Source organism: Sturnus vulgaris, chromosome 3 (genome assembly GCF_052056855.1).
Source record: "Sturnus vulgaris isolate bStuVul1 chromosome 3, bStuVul1.hap1, whole genome shotgun sequence".
NCBI lineage: Eukaryota > Metazoa > Chordata > Aves > Passeriformes > Sturnidae > Sturnus > Sturnus vulgaris.
The window spans coordinates 46,864,421-46,884,443 of record NC_142245.1 but is presented as its reverse complement, the minus strand read 5'-3'; the positions used below and the strand labels follow the sequence as shown (position 1 = coordinate 46,884,443).

General features: G+C 34.8%; 1 protein-coding gene across 10 annotated transcripts in view; it reads right to left on the bottom strand.

Moving 5' to 3' along the window:
- Positions 1-20,023, bottom strand: part of RYR2 (ryanodine receptor 2) — a 377,449-nt gene that overhangs the window by 33,986 nt on the left and 323,440 nt on the right. For 6 of the 10 annotated variants that reach the window (XM_088161537.1, XM_088161542.1, XM_088161538.1 and 3 more), the window contains 7 exons: positions 15,381-15,480; positions 14,412-14,491; positions 12,441-12,517; positions 11,021-11,094; positions 9,229-9,246; positions 1,532-1,612; positions 463-551 (listed from right to left, as the gene is read on the bottom strand). In XM_088161537.1, coding sequence (XP_088017663.1) covers positions 463-551; positions 1,532-1,612; positions 9,229-9,246; positions 11,021-11,094; positions 12,441-12,517; positions 14,412-14,491; positions 15,381-15,480 — 519 coding nt within the window. The remainder of the gene's footprint in view (positions 1-462; positions 552-1,531; positions 1,613-9,228; positions 9,247-11,020; positions 11,095-12,440; positions 12,518-14,411; positions 14,492-15,380; positions 15,481-20,023) is intronic. The other 4 variants (XM_088161539.1, XM_088161544.1, XM_088161540.1 and 1 more) reach the window with 1 other exon arrangement.

Here is a 20,023-nt window from a genome sequence, read left to right as displayed (position 1 = left end):
TCTTATGCTTCACTCCACATCAGCACGTGAGCGTTCCTTCACAGAGCAGCCAGTGCTCAGCCTAAATCAGAATATGGATGACCAAGCAGCTGTCTGAAACTGAACTTGAGCAATACAAAACGCTTGTCACTCACAGGGTAGTTTCAGTGAATACCTGGCTACCTGTGCTCACAGACACACTGAGCATGGCCCCATCTCCTGCCGCTCTCCGTGGATAACAGCCTCCATCGCATTCCTGCAGGTATAGGCTGAAACCATTTCACATGTATGTTACCTTTGACTCTCCCAGTACTAAGTAACAATTTTTAAAGAAATGCAACCACTAGAGAATTTCAGCCTTTCTTGTCAACTTGGGCTACAGGGACCAGAATAAGTATGATGATAAATAAATGCGTTCTTCTAATTAAACTTGTATGGAAGTAAGTCATATTTTCATCTACTTAGTGTATATAAATTACTTACCTGAACTCTCAATAAGTAATCCACAGTAGAAATGATAATATTAACAGTTGTGTTGTTACCAGTTTGAGTTCTCAGGTAATTCTGAAAATCTAAAAATTCAAATAGAAGTTTAATTTAAATTTATTTAAGTTTTAAAACTACTTCTGAAAATTAAGTCTGATTTACGATGACCTAGAAAAGTTTAGCTTAGAGGTATAGGAATTGGATTTTCTTCTATTTCTTAGGTTTTTTGGAGTTTTTTTGTTTGGTTGGTTTTTGTGTGTTTGTGTGTGTGGGCGTATCAATAAACCATTCTAAGTGTTGCAACATCTTATTGCAAAGATCACATACCAATGAAGCCAGAACCTTGTTTATATATTTCACCTGTAAAACTCAACTTGGTCTTTCTTTAATCTGTTTATGACTAGAACTACTTCAATATCAATGCAATTATACTTAGAATATATGCTGTTAAGAAAAATTAAATGACATAATTATACAAATCCTGATAACTAAGAAATATGTCTAATGCCTCAAAAGGAAAAATATCCTTTTTTTTCTCTTCTCATTCCCCAAGAATGACAGAAAGAACACAGGGAAATATACTTAATAATAAAAATACACTTAAATTATCCATTTTTAATGTGGTTTTTTAATATTTAAAAGACATGTTCTTTCTCCAAGAATGGTATTGTGTACATAGTAACTTCATATAGAATTCTAACATTAGCGGGAAACTTTGCACCAGAAAGCAGACACATGCCAAAGGACAATAAATACAAATTCCTTCTACATTTTCCTCTGAATCTTCTGTGTCTAGAAGCTATAAACCACGGACATTTTCCCATGGGAATTTAACTTTCCTAGTAGGTCAAGACCCAAAACTCACAGTTTTGGAAACTATTATCTACAAAATTCGGGCTGTTAAAAACACTTAATTCCACTTCAAAATTTTCCCTTTGTGTACACTCTATCAGCTCTTCCACCTTTCATAATATTTTATGACAGTTGCCAAAACTTCAACAATTAAGAGCTTTTATCATCAGTTACCATCACCTTGATTTGGCTGCCTGGCAGCCTGCCCACAAACCTGAATTGTGTCCTTCACAAAGCAACTGAAGGAAGCGGAAGAGGTCACAGGTGAACTCATCATCCTGCATCACCTTTTCTCCTGCAGAAAGGCCAGATGGAAGCAGGTTATCACAGTCTGCCAAGTAACACCCCACAGCCCCTGAAGAAAATCTCCATAATTAATAAGAAAGAGAGAAGGGGAGAGAAAATTTATAACCACCAATCTATCTGAAGCACCCATGACTTGTGCTTGGCAGATAGTTATTTGGTTATTAAAAAAAAAAAATTACAAAACGTAACTTTTGATTCATAAATATGGCAGCATGAGCTTGGCAACATTTTACAAATAATTCCTGATTTACATTCTTGTTTGACTTCACTGGGCATGGAGGCTGTGTCACATACAAAGGTTAGGGTTAGATCAATTTGGTTCCCATTCATCACAAAAGAAGGTACTTAAAATACAGAATGAGATTTAATCAATAGGTTATGAAAATCACTCCTCAAATAAACTATTTGATTTTAAAATATTCTAAAACAACCCATGAAATTTACAGCTATGTGCACTCTCAAGAACCATTTAGACTGAATGAGGATTTAGTACCTGTCTGCTGCTGACACAAAGTGGACATGTCTCCTTGGAGAAAACAAAGCCATACATTTATATTGAATTAAGACCAATTGCCAAAATGCTTTACTGAATTAGGCCCTTCAGTTAATTTTATGGTAAACATCTAATATCCAAATGAAAAAAAGCCCTTTTTTATTCCCCCCACAGGAAACAACATTCTAAAAACCCTCAATTAGTACATCATTATTTCAAGTACATCAATACATACACATGTGAAGAGGAGAAATAACCGTTCACCCAGGAAAACAATCACAACTGAGGAAAACGTAGAACAGCTTATAAAATGAGACACGAGGACAATATAGGTGGTTAAAGCAATAAAGGCCACCTATCAAAAGTAAGAATATTCCCATATAGAACCTTGGGGAATATTTTTGACTATGTATGCAAAGGTAGAAGTCACAGAAACGTCTACTATTTAAGAATATACATAATTTGAATAGATATCAAGCCTTATTTGTAAACAAGAAAAAGAGGGATATAAAAATGTAAGCAAACTGTAAAACAGTTGGAAAACATATTTATTTGAGGCGATATAATTTAGGCTCTACAAAGACAGGATCTTTAGTGTGTGAACAGGAGACCAGAAAAGTAAGTAAAGGCATTATTTTTTCTTTTTTAAATTTAGATATCTTAGTTAATTCATGATTACTTCCATGCTGTTCCACTGGGAGATAATTCTAATTATAATATCCACGTTTACAGATTTTATAGTTTTTATAATTTTATCATTATATTATAATTAGATTATCACCATTTGGGCTAGATTTAGCTATGATCAAGTTCATTATTTCTTACTAGAGAGCTGAAATATAAATAGTATTTAGTATGATTTGGCACATAAATAGACATGATTGGAAGTTCAACTTTACAAAAAGTCATGAGCAATTATAATTTCAAGGTAATGGGCTTATCAGTCCACAGACTGAATTTTAAAGTGAGAATTTTCAGTACTCTAGGAATAGGAATCAAAAGCATTTTGAAAACTAATATGAATATTTTAAAGTACAAAATTTCACACTTTTCTGTTGCCCTCAAGACAATGTTTGGTATTAAGAGTATGTATCACTAAGGCATATGCCAATATCATTTCCTGTTCCATAGGGAAAGATAAGATGCTTTTCCTCCTAACTCTAGACGTGTACTTAGGGCAGTTGCAAAAAATACTTTGAAGGACATTCCATGACATTTTTCTCCACAGAAAATATAACTACCAGGCAGTACCAGTCACAGGAGACTGAAAACCCTTTTAGCTAATTAAACAATGAAAAATAAATTACTATTTCAGTCAGTCCTGATGAATGTATACATGCAATATACACCCAAGAAGGCAAAAAACAGGAGGTGGCTGGGCTATTTAAAGTATATTATCCAACATTACATGCAAGTTCAGTCCTGCAAGAGAGTTTCATATGCTGCTGGCCAAATGCCATAGTAGAGAAGATTTCTCAGGGTTAGTTACTTTCTTCTTTTAATTTAATTGAACTCCTGTCATGCTTAAAGTTATGTATGGGGTCACATGCTTTATTGAACTGGGCACAAAAATAAAAATTACAGAAAGCCAAATATTTGGTGAAGCCTATATCACACATGTAAAGCTTGTAGCTTGACTGCTGAGATGGCAATGATTTTATCAAATAACTCATCGGGAAACTTGCTTGGAAAAACCAAGACCATGAAAGGCCCGATCATCTATTTCTTACATATTAAGGCACCACTGAATCAAAGCCATTTGTAGGAATAAGACTACAGAATAAATTACAGTTTCATATTGTTGACTTCTATTTTCTTGCTCTCTTAGGAAGTAAGATATTCCAGAACACGAAGGAAAACAAATCTTAAGTTAAAATGTTATACAGACCCTGGCTTTTAGTACAATTACTGGGTTTTAGGAATTTTTATTAAATAAATTCCATTCTTATTATTGAAAGGCCTGCTAATTAGCTCCACTGTTGTAATGGGTTGACTTGGAACGAAGAAACTCAGAGAGAAGTTCTCTCTAAGGGAGCTTCCTCTGTAGGAGTTGGGACACCTTCATCAGCCAATTAGCGAAAGTCAGCTCGCTCCGTGAACACGCATTTCAAAGGAGGTAATCTGGAACTGAGCCTTTTTGTCTTTCTGGTGGCTGAGCAGGTGACACCAACCCGGGCTTCCCCCCACCATGCGGGGAGAGGCTCGGGAGGCCGCTGGGCCCCGTTTGCCAACGAGGAGACCCGATGGCCGGGGGGAGGAGAGGCTCCTTGATAAGGCCTCCATGGCTTCCTCCTCCACGGGCCTGCGGCTCTGGGAGGGGCCGGGTTCCCGCTGCTGGCTCGGAGCAGTTTCGGAAGGACCAGGCCTGGGGGAGGCAGCCGGGCCCTGTCTGGGAGCAGGGGCGGCCATCAGCAGGGTCGGGCCCTGTGTGGGGAGCAGGGGCGGCCATGAGCAGGGTCGGGCCCTGTCTGGGAGCAGGGGTGGCCATGAGCAGGGTCGGGCCCTGTCTGGGAGCCGGGGCGGCCATGAGCAGTGTGGGGCTGCAGCCCAGCCCCAGAAAGGCTGACTGACACCTCAGCCGCCCCACAGCGCGGCCTGAGCCTGGCCCAACTCTTGTAATTGTGTTAAACTTTAACTCTTTAGTGCTCAGATAAAATTTGCAAAACCTCCGGCCTTCCTTTGAATATGAAAGGGAATAAGATTTCTGAAGTCAGTAAAGCAAGAGCTAAGTTATTTTAAACAGAAGGAGAATGAAGAGATGCTGTCAAAATGGCTGAAAATCCTTTTATAAAATTGCAGAGATGAACTAATGTACTAAATATTCCTACAAACCATGAAGAAAGACATGAAGAGTTAGAGATGTTCCATTTAATAAATGATTTGACCAAAAAACACCTATGTTAAAAATATTTTGTCCCGAGGAAAGAAAGGGATCTCAGTTTCTGAAAATAAAGCATGAACAGAGAAAAAAAATAAAGAGAACCTTTGCTGTAAAACATTTCATTCTTAAAAGTAATACCCCATGAAAGAAACATGGTCCACATCTACAACTTTTAAAAGGCTGTGGATGGGAGGAGTGTCACAATTCCAAGTCTGGGCGAATATAAATCGTGAAAATAAAACCATGAGAGGACTGTTTTCTTCCTTCTTATAAAAAAATCCCTACAGCTTCAACAAGAAAAAGCTTCTATCTCCGAAAGTGGACTAAAAAACACTGAGTTGTAAACTGACCAAAGTAGTTGTTGTATATTTGTTTTGTTGTTATAAAAGTTGAAAGAAAGAAAAAAAGAGTAATCTGAAAAAAAATCTTATTCTGAATTTGGTTTTTTCTCCCTTTGTTTGTGTAGTTAATAAATTTCTTTTTTTTATACTCTCTTAAGTTTTAAGCCTGCCTTGTTTTTTTACTCCTGGTTCTGTCTCACAACAGAAAATGAGTATATTTAAATTGGCAAATCAAAACTAAGACATTATTTAGTGCATTAACCAGAAATCGAAATTAAACCAAAACAACTATAAATAAATCACAACTTGAACACAAATTATAGCAAAATTCTTCAAAATCAGAAGATGTTTAGGTGCATCATTGCACAAAAGCTGAAAGGTCTGTTACTTTAAGAAATATTTTCACATATTTTAAAATGAAGTAGAAAAAGCCCATCTCAAACCATCTGAACACACTAAGATTTACAACATCCTGGTTTTCAATTTTTACACCTGGTCGAAATCAGACTAGAACCAATGTTGGTATGGACAGGAATTATAATTTTCACATTGTACTTACTGACTAAAAGCAGTGCCTCACTGGTAACTGTAGAACTGAAATGGAGATCCATTTCTTTCTATAAAATTCAGGAGAGCAACCTTTGCTGCTGTGCACACAAATTCATGCCAGTTCACACAGAGATTTGCAAAGAATGTACTTACAAACATACACACTTCATATAGTATGATTTAGGTTATTATGAAAAAAACATTCTTTAAATTTCTGTTGATATTAGATATATTCTGGCAAATATTTGCTTAGATGTTAAAATGCTGCCATTGCTCATGCTGTATGTAAATGGTATGGCTGTACACACAAAGGCTTTAAGCCTTCAGCTTTTGCAAAACTGGCAGTTTGTGTTTGTGATATACAGGAACAGAGGTATCATGTGTGGGAAACAGAAATAAAATTCAATGAAAAATTAAATACATGGGGTTTTTTTCATTGAAAGTGCATGTGTCAAAATTCAATTATTCTCTCCCTCTTTCTTGATTTTATTTTTTAAATTCTCAGTAGAAAAGATCTGACTTCTATTGCTACTCAGAAACACAGGGTCCATAGTACATATTAGAGAAATATAAAAATACTTTCAGCTTTCAAGGGGGAACAGTACTTTTTTTATGATAGCTGTTAAGCAAAAGTAAATCTGTCCCATGATAAAGCAAGTGAATTTATTCTTATCAAAAGATCCCAACAATATTAGGTTGGATTGTGAATGCTGCATGTGTTTTACTTCTCAACAATCTAATTCAAGTAAGAAATGTACTTGTTTCCTCAGTGAGTAAAATTCTCTAAAGTTATTTATGTTCCCTTTTAAATGCAAACACTGATTCAAATACAGTTTTATGAATGTGTAAAACACTTCTCCAATGCAGGCTACAGTGGATTAAACAGAATTTAAGCATCTAATTTAAGTATGACTAGGTTGGTGAAGGCCAAAAGCATATTTATTAATTCCACATTATTAATGGCTGAAACCAGCCCTGATGTGAACCCACAGCTAGTTATTATATCATATGAACTTCTCAGATTGGTAAAAGTCCTTTAAGAGCTACTGTCTCATTCTAAAATTAAATTTTATTAAATAAGATTTCTGTAAACTTACAGAGAAATGAAAGAAAGCCATGATAAAATACCAAAAAATTGAACATTAAAATAAAGATTTCCTGAAAATGGGGGGGAAATGGTAAAATAATCTAAGTGTAAATTTAACTTCTTAAGTTTTGTACTTCATGTAAGTAAAACAAATCTTTCCAAAAGAGAAAAACATTGCACTTTCAAGATTTTTGTGACTCACAGTGAAATGGCAAGGAGTATGAGTGTTAAATGACAAACCACTGCATAATAGTAAGTATTTCTACACGTCTTTGATTTTGAACCCCCCTTTTTTGGAAAAGGAAACAGAACAATCAAAACAAAATACATACAGAAGAAACAACATTGAGTACGCCACAAAAACAAGTAAGAAACACATTTGCTAAAGAACCATCAATGTTGTTACCAGTGGGGGTTCCAGGGTTTGGAAAGGGAAGGTAGTACCAGTCAGAGGAATATCAGGACAAGGCACTTACGATGTGGACAGCACAAAGAAACAATTGGAATAGAGCAATAAATTTCACATCCATGTTGACTCAATAAAGGGCTTTCTATCTATTGCTAAGGTTGGCATGGGACCAGAAACAAGAACTGCACATGAGGAAAAGTTGACTTTATTCCCATAAGTTTTTCTTTGACTTCGGGAATAACAGTTTCAGGCACGTAGGTTGCAAAGTCAATGACAATTACTCATGAATGTGCTTCTGCAGCCAATTCAGATGAAATGAGAAACAGGCCAAAATGCACATTTTACATCCCATCATTTCCTTGGGAGTCAATAAAAATATCTTTAATTGAGGAGCAATTAATTACTCATGTACTAAGCATCTCTCTCAAAAAAACAAAATCAAAAGAAAATCTTTCTCATCTTTGTTACTTCCTTTGTACTATTTACAGATGGTTATTCACAGGACTGTAGACATATGAGCTCAGATATCCTAGTATCCTAGTATCTAGGATACTTTGAAACTGTTCACTACAGGAGTTTTCCCACAGACACACTGGCTTGGCTTTCTTAATGCTATCAGGTATTAATACCAGTACCTGTACAACACTTATATAGACTATTTTTCAATTGCCTGAAAAAGGTGTGCTTCATAATATAAAAAAAAAAAAAAATTACTATTTGAAGGTAGCATATTATTAACAATAATGTAACTTTGAAAGGGAAAATTAGAGTCTTTTTTGGTTGGATATGGTTTTCTTTTGTCTTGAATTTTCAATAGCTAGATATTAATATGTAAGTAAAGATGATATTTGCAAATATCCTTTTGTGCCAAGAAATCTTTGATGCAATGATTCCTGTATCTTGACATTGCTACTGCTCAGTAACAAAGAAAACAAACAACAAAAAAATTATCCTAATCACTCTGTAGAATTTTGTTAAGTTGCCAAATAGAAAATTTCCACTGAGAAAACAAATAAAACACCAGATCATCCTCCTCCCCAACATTTGGCTAATGAAAAGACATCTGCTGTGTTGGAGTTCATTGTTTCTGCTGACTGCTATACATATTTTTTATTTTAAATTCTCTTTTCACATGGTGACGTGAACATCTCACGGCAACTGCTCCTACAAAGCTCTTCCTTTACTCAAAGTAAGGAAACTGTGAGGTATTGCAACCATGACACACCAAGTAGCTTTCATAGTAAGGAAGAATCACCTGTAAACAGTATTGTTTCCTCTAAATTAGCAATGCACCACCTCTTTCTTGTATCAACTCCTGACAGCATTAGATAAACCTAGCCAGTGTCAAGTCCTCTCCTTACTAACCACCCTCAAATCCTCACTGGATCCACCACTGATTTCCTGTGCTTGCACAAATCAATGCAGCAATAAAGCCACATTCAATACACAATAAAAAGGCTACAGGAAGACTAAAGCACAAGGCTTTGTGTATGTATATATTATTATTTTTCCTTTTAACATTCGTCCATTGCAAATACTGGGCTAGCTAAAATGAAAACATATTAAAAAAAACAGGAAAGAAAAGTATAAAAAAGCTTGTTGCTCTTACATCTACTGTTTCAGTCACTGTGCAAATCCTGAGGAAGAGAGGAAGACCAAAATGGGAAGGTTTGACATGTAAACCAAGAATTTTAGAATGAATAATTTTAATATTAACAGAAAAATCACACTCGTTTAGTAGTCTTACAGTAAAGAAAAATCTAGTGATATTCAGGAGCTGTACAGTGCTGACACAAAGCTAAGAGCAGGGAAAATAAGGAATAGGCAGTTGTTTTTAATAATTACCACGCTCATGGGTGATGACTGAGGAAGGGAGGACAGGACAATTAGTTCAAAGAAAAAGAAACAGGAAAAAAAGAAAAAAAGGTGAGAATTTGTTTTAGTAAATACAAAATATAGTTAGTATTGGTTTTGCCAAAATTAGTTCTGTACTAAAAGAGAAACATCAAATAAACAAAATGAAAAAAAATCCCTCAAATGAAGAAGCACAAAAATATTCTTAATATCAGTAGAGTCAATTATGCAGCATTTAGAGATTTATTTATATTTGCATGCAAAATCAGTAATTTCTAGAAACAAAGGCAGAGGTCAAAAGAACAATGAGCCCATATCTGGAGAGTCCAGTTCAGAATCCAACATTATGAGTAACTTTAGTTAGTAAAGGTAGAAATGTTGTCTAAAAGAACACAAAGGCTGTGCAGAATAATCTTCAGTAAAACATGACAGTAATGGCCAAAATTTATATGCCAGATAGCTGTACCAGTGCTCAATTTACAATCTTGTAACTGAATTTTATCCACATGGGTTCATTTTTTTTTACTCATATAAGTCCAAAAAGATTTAATCTATAATTTAAACTGAGAGAGCACATTCAGAGAAGCAGAATTTTTGACTGGCCTTGAAGTCATTCAGACAAACATGATAGTTAATGAAAAATCTTTATTTAAGCAGTTGAACATTAAAGAAATAGGCCGCATAAAAGACCTACAGGCACAAGGGACAATGAGATATGCAGTGTTGCTGGTATGAATTATGATCCCTCAAATGCAATAGGGATAATACAGTCAAGCTTTTTTACCTTGCTTTTAAGATAAAAACATGTTAAATGTTTAGGTCACTGTAGGATTTAAACATAAAAATGCACTGTAAAAAATTCTGAAGGGAAGAAAATGTGCTTTGGTAGCTCTATTAAGCATGTAAGAATGAACTCAATGTATCCAGACAATCACAGTAAGGGAGTAGTAGAACTTACTATCAAACAGAAGGAAGAAATTGACAGTGAACTAACAACACCAAGGGTGGAAAGCCAAATTGGTTCAAAGTCAAAAGCAGAGTGAAAATTTTGCAATATTTCCCCAAAGACAAATAGAAAAAAAATATTTCAAAGAAAAAGCTTTCCCAGACTTTTTTCCACAGAGCAGATAGATTTCCATCAAACTCTTATAATTAATTCATGTCTTAAGTAAGTGGTGTGGGTTTCAGTTTAAGAAATCAGGTGGGAATTTTTAATTTAATTTTATGCTGGCTGGGGACTTTTGAAATGTTTTACATGCATAAACACTGCTGTTAGTAACTGGAATATGTTTCCAATTTTACATGTAATGTCTTCACTTCTTCAGAATGATAAGAGTCCTCTGAGACCATTCTGAAACTCAAGACAGCTAATGATGTACTGTGGACAAGGACTGCTTAGGTGTGTCAATTAAATATAAATCACTTTTAGAAAACCTGTTTTGGATTCAGCCTCTAGATATGTATTTATAGGGTTCATGGAATCATAGACTATCCTGAGTTGGAAGAGACCCATAAGCATCATCAAATCCTAAATCCTGGCCCCATGTGGGACACCCCAAAATGTCACCACATGCCTGAGAGCGTTGTCCAAACACTGTTTGAACTCTGCCAGGCTGGTGCTGTGACCATTTCCTTGGAGAGCCTGTTCCAGTGCCCAAACACACTCTGGGTGAAGAACCTGTTCCTTATACCTAACTTAAACCTCCCGTCTGTTCTCTCAAATTCAGCTTGTTTCTGCAAAACTTAAAAAGGTAATGGAAAATTTCTGTTGAATCAATAGTACCTGATCCCTCTTCAGTCACCATGCCAAGGCCTTCTGCTTTGTTCTGACGTTCAAACGCATTTAGGTCAAGAACACTGCGGTGAGAAAAATTATATTTTTCCTGTGATTAATTAAATATATGCAATATTTAATTCTGTGGAAGTTAAAAAGGATGTGTGATTTCATTGAAGTTTACAAGCATACTAGTATTAAAAAGATACATCTCAGTGGCTTGATATATGTGTCTTTTACGAGATTACAAACCTCAGTTCAACAGCCTTAACCTGCTTTTGCCATGAAAGTGACCACAGAATTCAGCTCTGTATGATTGACCAAAAAATGCATTTATGATACACATACTCATTTTTAGGTGCTATAAAGAAGCCAAGTTATTGACTACTTTTTTATTATAGCCCTGTTCATACCAAGCAGCAAGGTCCATTAAGAAACTGCCATTATTAGTTCCACTTAGTGTTTCTCTCCCTCCATGTTCTGAAAAGCTGAAGCTGCCAAAAGGGAATATGCATTCAACTAACCAGATTTAAGGACCATATACCTCATGTTTCATTAGTGAACCTGCGAGGTTCTGCTTTTCAGGGCTGTGCATGCCAGCTGGCCAGGGATAACTTTTGTTCATAAGCAAAAATGGTTATAAAAGTCAGATGAACATAGAACTGTGACAGCACCTCTGCTGGCAAGAAACCTCACTGATTTCAAAATAAAACTTGGCCACAGACAGCTTTAAGAAAAAAGAATACATAATTAAGAAAAAGAAATACATAACGTGATACCCTGGACATAACAAGAACACTGAATCAACTGATTCAGGGAGCCTCTTTTAGTCCTATGTTTTATGTTCATTAATACAACATTTACTGATACGGCTTATTCTAAGAAATTACATACAAAACATTTAAACACATACATTTATATATGAAATAAGCACGAATGGACAAAAAAAGTCATAGTATCACCTCAATTTATTAAAATTCATTAATTTAGTAATAAATTAGACATTCTATTTCTTTTTCTGATTTCTTAAAAGTCCTACGAATAATTCTAACAAAGCTAGGTTTTCCCAAAATGTTTATGATTACTTAACATTGATCATTAACTTGATCTCTGCAGGATTACTGGATACCCCAGAGCTAAGGATTCGCCACTGAGGAATGTTCGTAACTCTGGACTTGTTTTCTGCCATATCTCAAGTAGACTCAAATTCCGTAAATATTTTTGAAAAGAGCTTTCTTACAAAGGTAGATCCATATCACAAAGATTTTCACACCATGAGCACCACCCTGTCCTTAAACCAAATCTAGCACATTACAATCCCCAAGTGCTGTTTGTAAGATCTATGTAGAGGATCATTCCAGAACTATAAATACCATGGAATCAAATATAAATCCAAAATAATAAATTTTTCAAGTCGATACTTTCTTACCTACAGGACTGCATAAGACCAGCAAGGCTCTGAAAGAATCCCACATCCTTTTTATCCTTGAGGTAGTCAAGCATTTTCTGCAGCAAACACAAATAATTTACGCAGAGAATTAAAATCCTTATTACGTGATAACCTAGGTAACTTAAAACTATATGGGCTCAATACTATTAGAGATGTTGCTGTTTGGAAATATCTGTAATATTTAACAGCCTTGCAGAGAAAAATCCAGATATCAAAACCAAAAAGAACATTTAATGCTTATGTACTTTATAGAAAAGGTCATACATTTTAGTTATGCCTTCCTAAAGCATGGAAAATAAAGATAGCGACTGAAGTCAACACAGCCAGAAGAATTTAGTGTTTAATATAAATGCAATCTTGCCACTACTATGCTAAAAATTTGTGTTGACACTATTGTTTCAACACCAGATGGGGCTTTTCATAACCTCAATTTGTTTTAAATTATTTTAGCTGCAACAGCCTGTTATTAGTAATTTGAGCATATTTGAATTTTTTTGGCTTTATTATAATGTGTAATAACTATCTGAAAACAGATTGCAATACCAAGAATTTTTGAGTGAGCTAGATTATAGAATGCAATGCCTTGTTGAAGAAAGATACAGGATGATACTAGAGCTGTCAGTTGTGGAGAAAACCCACAATGCTAAAGATCAATCTTAGTAGCAAAGTTACAAGAATTCATGTTCTGAATGAAGTAAAATCATTTTTACAAAAATAATAGGAAAAGCGGATAATAAGTAACCTCTAAAATGGAGAGCACATAAGCAGACAGTGTTAGCAAAATGTATCAGTGTAAACCTAGGCAGACCCAAGGCGACAGAAAAAGAATACCACAATCAACAACATTATACCAATGAAAGCAAAGAGTTCCAGAGGATGATGATAATAATGACTTTTCAAAATCAACACTGTTCCTCTCCCCCACCCATGCTATTCTTCCCAAGGAAGACTGAAGAGTCATCTTAGAACCTAAAGGAAATTGGAAAGTTCAGCATAATACCAGAAAAAACAGGTAGAAATGAGATAACTGAAAAAATAAGAATTCTAACTGTATTACCAATGCTTTTATAAGTATGTAATTTAGAGTAGCGGCATTTCTATCAATGTAAAAATACTGTTTCCTGCATTTTGATTCATTAAGACTTTAACAAATTATTTTTTAAACTAGATTGCAGGATTACAAATTTCATGATTTTCCTAATTTGATATCATGACATCACAAAGAACTGGCAGTGGTTCAAGCAAATAATTTCTGCACTACTTGCAGTCTTTCATGTCAATTCCTGGCAATGACAGCTTCTGAAATGAACATTATTTTGATTGCATTCAGCTGTTTCACTTGGGACCTTAATTATTCCCACTTGTCTGTATTCTTTAAACTGTACTACAATAATTTAGTAATGGCAGGTATAAACCCTTCTCAACATAGCAATCTTCAACTAGTACAGAACATTGAAAATGCAGGATCCTTTAATCATATCAGACTTGTCCACTGGGCACCAAATTATCTTACAACAGATTAGTTATTCAGGATTTTCTCTGCTTTTATCAGCAAGAGTCTCCATTGCATAAGCTAAGGACTTCTAAAGGTATGTATCACTCTTTTTGGTGAAAACTGAGATCAGCAATTTTGCTCTACTGGCTGTAGGACAATAGCAATCTCCCAAGAAAACTCCCCTTCCCAAAGAATTCCTGCAGAAGTAAATGACACAACATAGAATTTCCCCCTTACACCTGAAGTGCAAAATAAATCTCTTTTAGCCTTGCAAATAAATAAGAAATACCCACCAAACAAGGTATTTTGTTTATGATTTTATCCTGCACACAAGAGTAAGAGGATAAACAGTGTGTGACAAATAGTCACACTACTTAATGCGCTACTACAGTAATAATGACCATGGTATAAAGATGTATACTGGCTAGAATGGGTAGAAGAAACTAGTAGCTTACCTGTTGAACAGTAGAATTTCCCCCATTTAAGATGGCAATTCCTAGCTTTAGGGTAGCAGCAACCATTGGCCCCATCTCACCTTAAAAAATATTTTAAAATATATTTTTGGATCATATATAAAATTAAGAATATTTCATTAATTTATTTATCCATTCAATGAATTGCAAAACTGACCTATTTTTCCTTAATTTCTTCATGAGTGCCTATAGACAAAAGTGTAATGCATACAAAATACACAGAAGAAGCAAGATATAAGGCAGGAATAACTGAGTTCACTGAATATAAATAAAGCTTCAACCACTGAAGTATCCAACAGTTGATTTAAGGCTGGGCTCACAATGATAAACTAGCTTTCAAATTTAACAATATGTCCTCTCTGCAGATGTTTTCTTCTGGTTTCTTCAGAAAACGACAGCGACCCAAGCATTTAACTACAGTAAACAAAATTTGTAATCAGGAATTTTAGAAACATCACTATTGTAGAAACAAATCACAAAAAGAAAAAAATTGAAGTATAAACCTTAGAATAAGATGGTTTCTAAGGGAAGAAGCATCATTTAAACTTCTGAAATATTTTATCGAAGTATTCTAGTAAAGCAGATATTTGGAGAATAGGAAATAACGAAAGGACTCAAGTCCACACCTACTTCAGAACTGTACACATTCCAGAGCTTGAGGGCCATTTTGTCATTCAATGTTGCTATAATGTAGCTATAAAGCTATGACGTACTTCACGCATCCTCAAAATTAGCACTACAAAAATTAGTTATAACTACGAAAGAAACAATAGGCTCATGAAAATTACTCATTATACTTTTCCGGATTAGCTATCAAAACTTTTGAACATTCATTTTGAAAGGAAACCTTAGAGACAAACACCTGCAAGTTTTGCCCAATATAAAATAAAATCACTTCAAAGCTCATTATAAATAAAATTTAAAATTTAATCTACACACCCAAAACCTTACCTTTACTTGCACTGATTGTCTGCAGAACCATCTCAGCAGCACCCCGATCATGCAGTCTGGCTTGTTGATACAGAAGCTTTTGCTTTTCCATTTCTTTTTCCTGAATAAAAATTCCGGTCATTTAACATGAGATTTGAATTACTATCAATCCCCCAAAGGTTCTTGGTTTTCTCTTAGTATATGGGCTCTATGGCAACATCATGAACCATTTTAATACATACGATGCTATTGAACAAATAATTGACAGGTTCAAGTAATAATCTCCACTTGGTATTTTTCTTTAAAATGCTTTTAGCAGTTTATCTGGAAAGAGTAATCTCAATTGTGAATCATTAGGTTACTTCAAAGCCCATGTTCATTATATATGCTGCATGTATCAAACTTGCACTTTTGTGCTGTGTTTTTGTGCAACAGTTCATACTCTAAATAATCTTCTATAGTGTGACCATAACTTCATACTGCTCAGTATGTGGCTCTTGAGTTGCAAGTTGTTGCTGAATACTAGAGTAAAAGAAGCATCTCAGAATTTTTTTTTCAAAACACATCATTATCTTATAATACAGATTGCCCCCCTACTAACAGAATATTTGATAGAATACACTGTGCTTTTATATTTTGTATTCTCTAGCGGCAAGAAACAATACTGCATGGCGTTGCTTGAGCAATGGTGAAGTTTCTTTTTTGTAATTTAAACTACTACTGAAAACACAAAGAGCATAAAGAGCAAACATAAAGGCACAGTTAATTCCAGATGAGTTTCAACTTTCATCGGGTTAATTGAAGTTTGCTGGAGAATTGAGGATGACTAAGCAGTATAAGTTGCAAAATGGAAGTTGCATAGAGCCCTATGACAGCGAGTCCATCAGATGGCGTGGTAAAAAGCTTACTCAAAAGGAACATGACACAACCAGTTAGTATCATGTCCAAAAACACAACGCCCAAAACATGTATGACCTAAAAGCAGGAACAGCTGCAGCAGAAGTAGCCAGAATGACAGCTTTGCTGCCATAAACTTTCCATCCAAGTTACGGAAAAAATACATTGGAAGATGGAAGAGGTTTAAAAAATGAAGGCTTGCTAAATAGAGGGTATGAGTAATAAATTAAAAAAGAAGAGGTAAAAAAGAGAAATATGTTCAAATGAATGAAAAAGAAACCTTTAACTCAAAAGCAAACCAACACAGACATTTATGCTGTTACCAGAGAGTTCTCGCCGAGGCTGGCAAATTTGTTTCTTAAATCTTTGATAATATCGTGCTGCGGAAACAAAATTCATCAGGGTTTTTTTTTTCACACTATTAGCTCTCCTGTGGTTAAATTGTATCTTTCTTTTTGCTTTATATTATGTGACAGATCTAGATGGAGGCACAAAAAGGAAAAAAAAATGGCAGCGTTGCTTTGTATTTAGCCATGCTAGGGTTTGAAAGTTTTGCCTTCATGTTTAAACCTCTTCCTGGGAGTTCAACAAAAACAAAACAGAAACATACACACACGCACACACCATACACACAAACCACCAGAAAACCATGACATCACAGGTTCAGTATAATAAAATATTTCAATTTGCTTCAGAAGCCACTGAAAACTGATGAGCCTTCCTTTTCTTAAAAACTATTTCCTATTTCTAGGTACTTTTGGTTTTAGACCCAACACCCTTTCATCCCTTTTTCATTGCAAAATTTACTATTCACAAGTCTAACACCAGCTACACTACTTTCACTATACAATACTTTTTGGTAAGAACATCAAAGATTTATAAGAATGCTTACAGTGAGGATGTATCTGCATAATCTACAGACCAACTTCTTGCAATGGCAGTATAGAAGAACAGTAGGAAGAGGCATTGCCAAACATCTTAAAATGAGAGAAGTGGCATTTCCCATGGAAATCAAGATGTCTAGGATATTAGTAATAAAAGAGACCAAAAAAAGAAATACCAAAACCAACCAAACAAACCAATCCACCAACAAAAAAACCACAAGCATTTATTTAAAAAGCAACCATTCTTTGATGATAACCCACAAAGATCATGGTTCCTTCTTCAGCTTCACAATGCATTTTCACTGTTGCTCTCTCCATGCCAGTCAATACATATATATGAATATATATATATGATGGCAGCACTTACATGAAGTGGGCCAGCCATTGCCTACAAAGTATACTAAATTGATAAGGTTATCCCCATTTCTCTAAGATGTGCTTACTGCTTACACTGCTAACAGTTTTAGCTTTTTGCAGTTCATCCACATGCTTGCCAGTTGAAGTCAAGAAAACTACCAAAGTAATTAGCCAACAATTTGAGCTTTCTGTCATTCACTAAACCATTACAAAAGTAGCAAAAAATACTTCACTTAATGAAATATTTAAAATAATTCAAGAGAATTTAAAAAAAAATAAATAAACCAAAAGGAACACACCCCAAAACAAAAACAATCCTCAATGAAGAACAAATCTATTTTATCTTGGATGTTTTCCACTTATATAGGAAAAAGTTGACCACTTATAAATGTACACACATGTGTTCTCATATTACAGACTTTTTCCAGAAACCTACCAAACCAAGGAAACTTTTGAATCATACTCTTGGAAAGCAGAGGCCCAAATATTTTCTACTTTATTCTGTTTTTTGGGTTTTAAATCATTAGGAGCAACCATATGCCAAAATAAATTAGGCAAAACCACAAGTTTTAGTTTGAATTTTTAGGCAACAAACTTGCCAAACGTAAGGAGAAGCTTTAACTGATAAGTGTGTCACTGAAATTTTTAAATTTTCTTGTAATTCATAGAGACTGATTCTTGGAATCCTCTTGGATCTAGGACATAAAGGAGAGGTATGTTTGCTACTACCACTAAGCTCCAAAAGACAGACTGCTGGCATAAGATTGTACTTTTACAGAGTGTTCTTTTTTCTTTCTTTTTTTTAAAATAAAATAATGAAATTAAGCTAAAGAGAATAAATAAAAAGATGTAAAAACCAGAAATTGCTTTCAACTCAGCTATTAGAAGACAAATACTTCTCCTTTGAATTGTCTTCATATTTTATAATTTTCAAGACATCTGTTTAGTCCAGAGAACAAATCCTATTAGGCAGGTCTTATACTGGCAAAACATCTGCTCATTTCAATGTCAGGCATGCATTAAGTGTAAGCTATGTAATTAAAATACCAAGTACTCATGCATAATACTTCTGTATCTTTTTACATATACAACTTTATATATGCTTTAATCCTTTAAGTTCAATATATGCTGGTTTCTGCTCTATAAATAAAATTGAATTTTTCCTAAATCACTCCTTTTGGACTTCATCATTGAAGCACCACTGCTTGTTGCAAGGACCTTTAAAGGTCCTTTCCAACCCAAAGTATTCTATACATAAATAACGTATTCTGTAGTGTAGGGTGAAACCATGTATTAGGTTCCATACAATCCATTAAATGTAGGAAAAACTGATGAAAAATGCATTTTTACACAGTGGGATTGGAATGTTTACTTTCTTAGAATTGATAAATTGAATATGGAGTTTGATCTTAATTCATATAATAAATAGTTACTTATTGTAAATATGTGGTATACGGAAATTAAGTTGTTTATTCAGGACTTGTGACAGTAAGATGTAAAGGCAATCATCTTCAAAGGGCTGGAGCCTTATGAGGTTGCATTATTTCTATCTATAGAAACTTGAAAATTTTGTCTGAGGTAAGTGATAGCACAATCTATCATTTTGTCAAAAAATTTGTGAATACAGAAGCCTATCAACAAAGTTTCTACCAGTAACAGGAATGAAAAGAACTGACATAGGAAGCTCTATTTTCCCCATTTCCCCATTTCAAGAGTCAATTTAAATCAATTTAATACAAATTAGTTTAAAAATATGAGCTAATTTTTGACTCTTTGACTTCTCATCCTACACAGATTTAGCGCACATTAATATGTCAGAGTGACTCAAATGCAGAAAATTATTTACTTTCAGCTAGTGAAACAGTTTGATTTGAAAGAATTTCCTATATATAGAATCAAAGGAGACAGTGACACCAACTTTACAGGGAGTCAGTTGAACATCTGTTCAATATGACAAAAAGTTAACTTAGAGACAAAGGGGAAGGGGCAAAGACAACTGTAATAATTCAAAGCAAATGCCAGCAGGTAAATGCTGAGAGGAACACACTAACATACAGAGAATATTATTGTCACGTCCCTATTGTTCACACTATTAACCCGATACAGATTAATTTTACAAAAATGAGACTACACTGGATGACATATGGGCAAAAAAACAGTCTATAAAATACACTCAGCATCTTCATCACACTCTAAACTTGCCCAAATATCTCTATTGCTCTGACTGTGAAAGGATTGAATACTTCAAACACCACACATTTTTACAGTCGAGAGGAGCAGAACACTTTTATCCCCATACAAATTGAACAGTCACTCTTTTCACATGCACACACGAGACAGAAGAAAAGAACTGCCTTCAACATTTAAATTTGATCGCCAGACAGAAAGAAACACAAATGTGCACACAAGCACACACACAGCTGGTATGTACAGTTTCACATCTGCACAACTGTTTAATGCCATGTATGAAGGAAGCAAAAGTTCTTTCTTGTTGTGCTTTTTTTTCCTTTTAAAATATTTCACAGT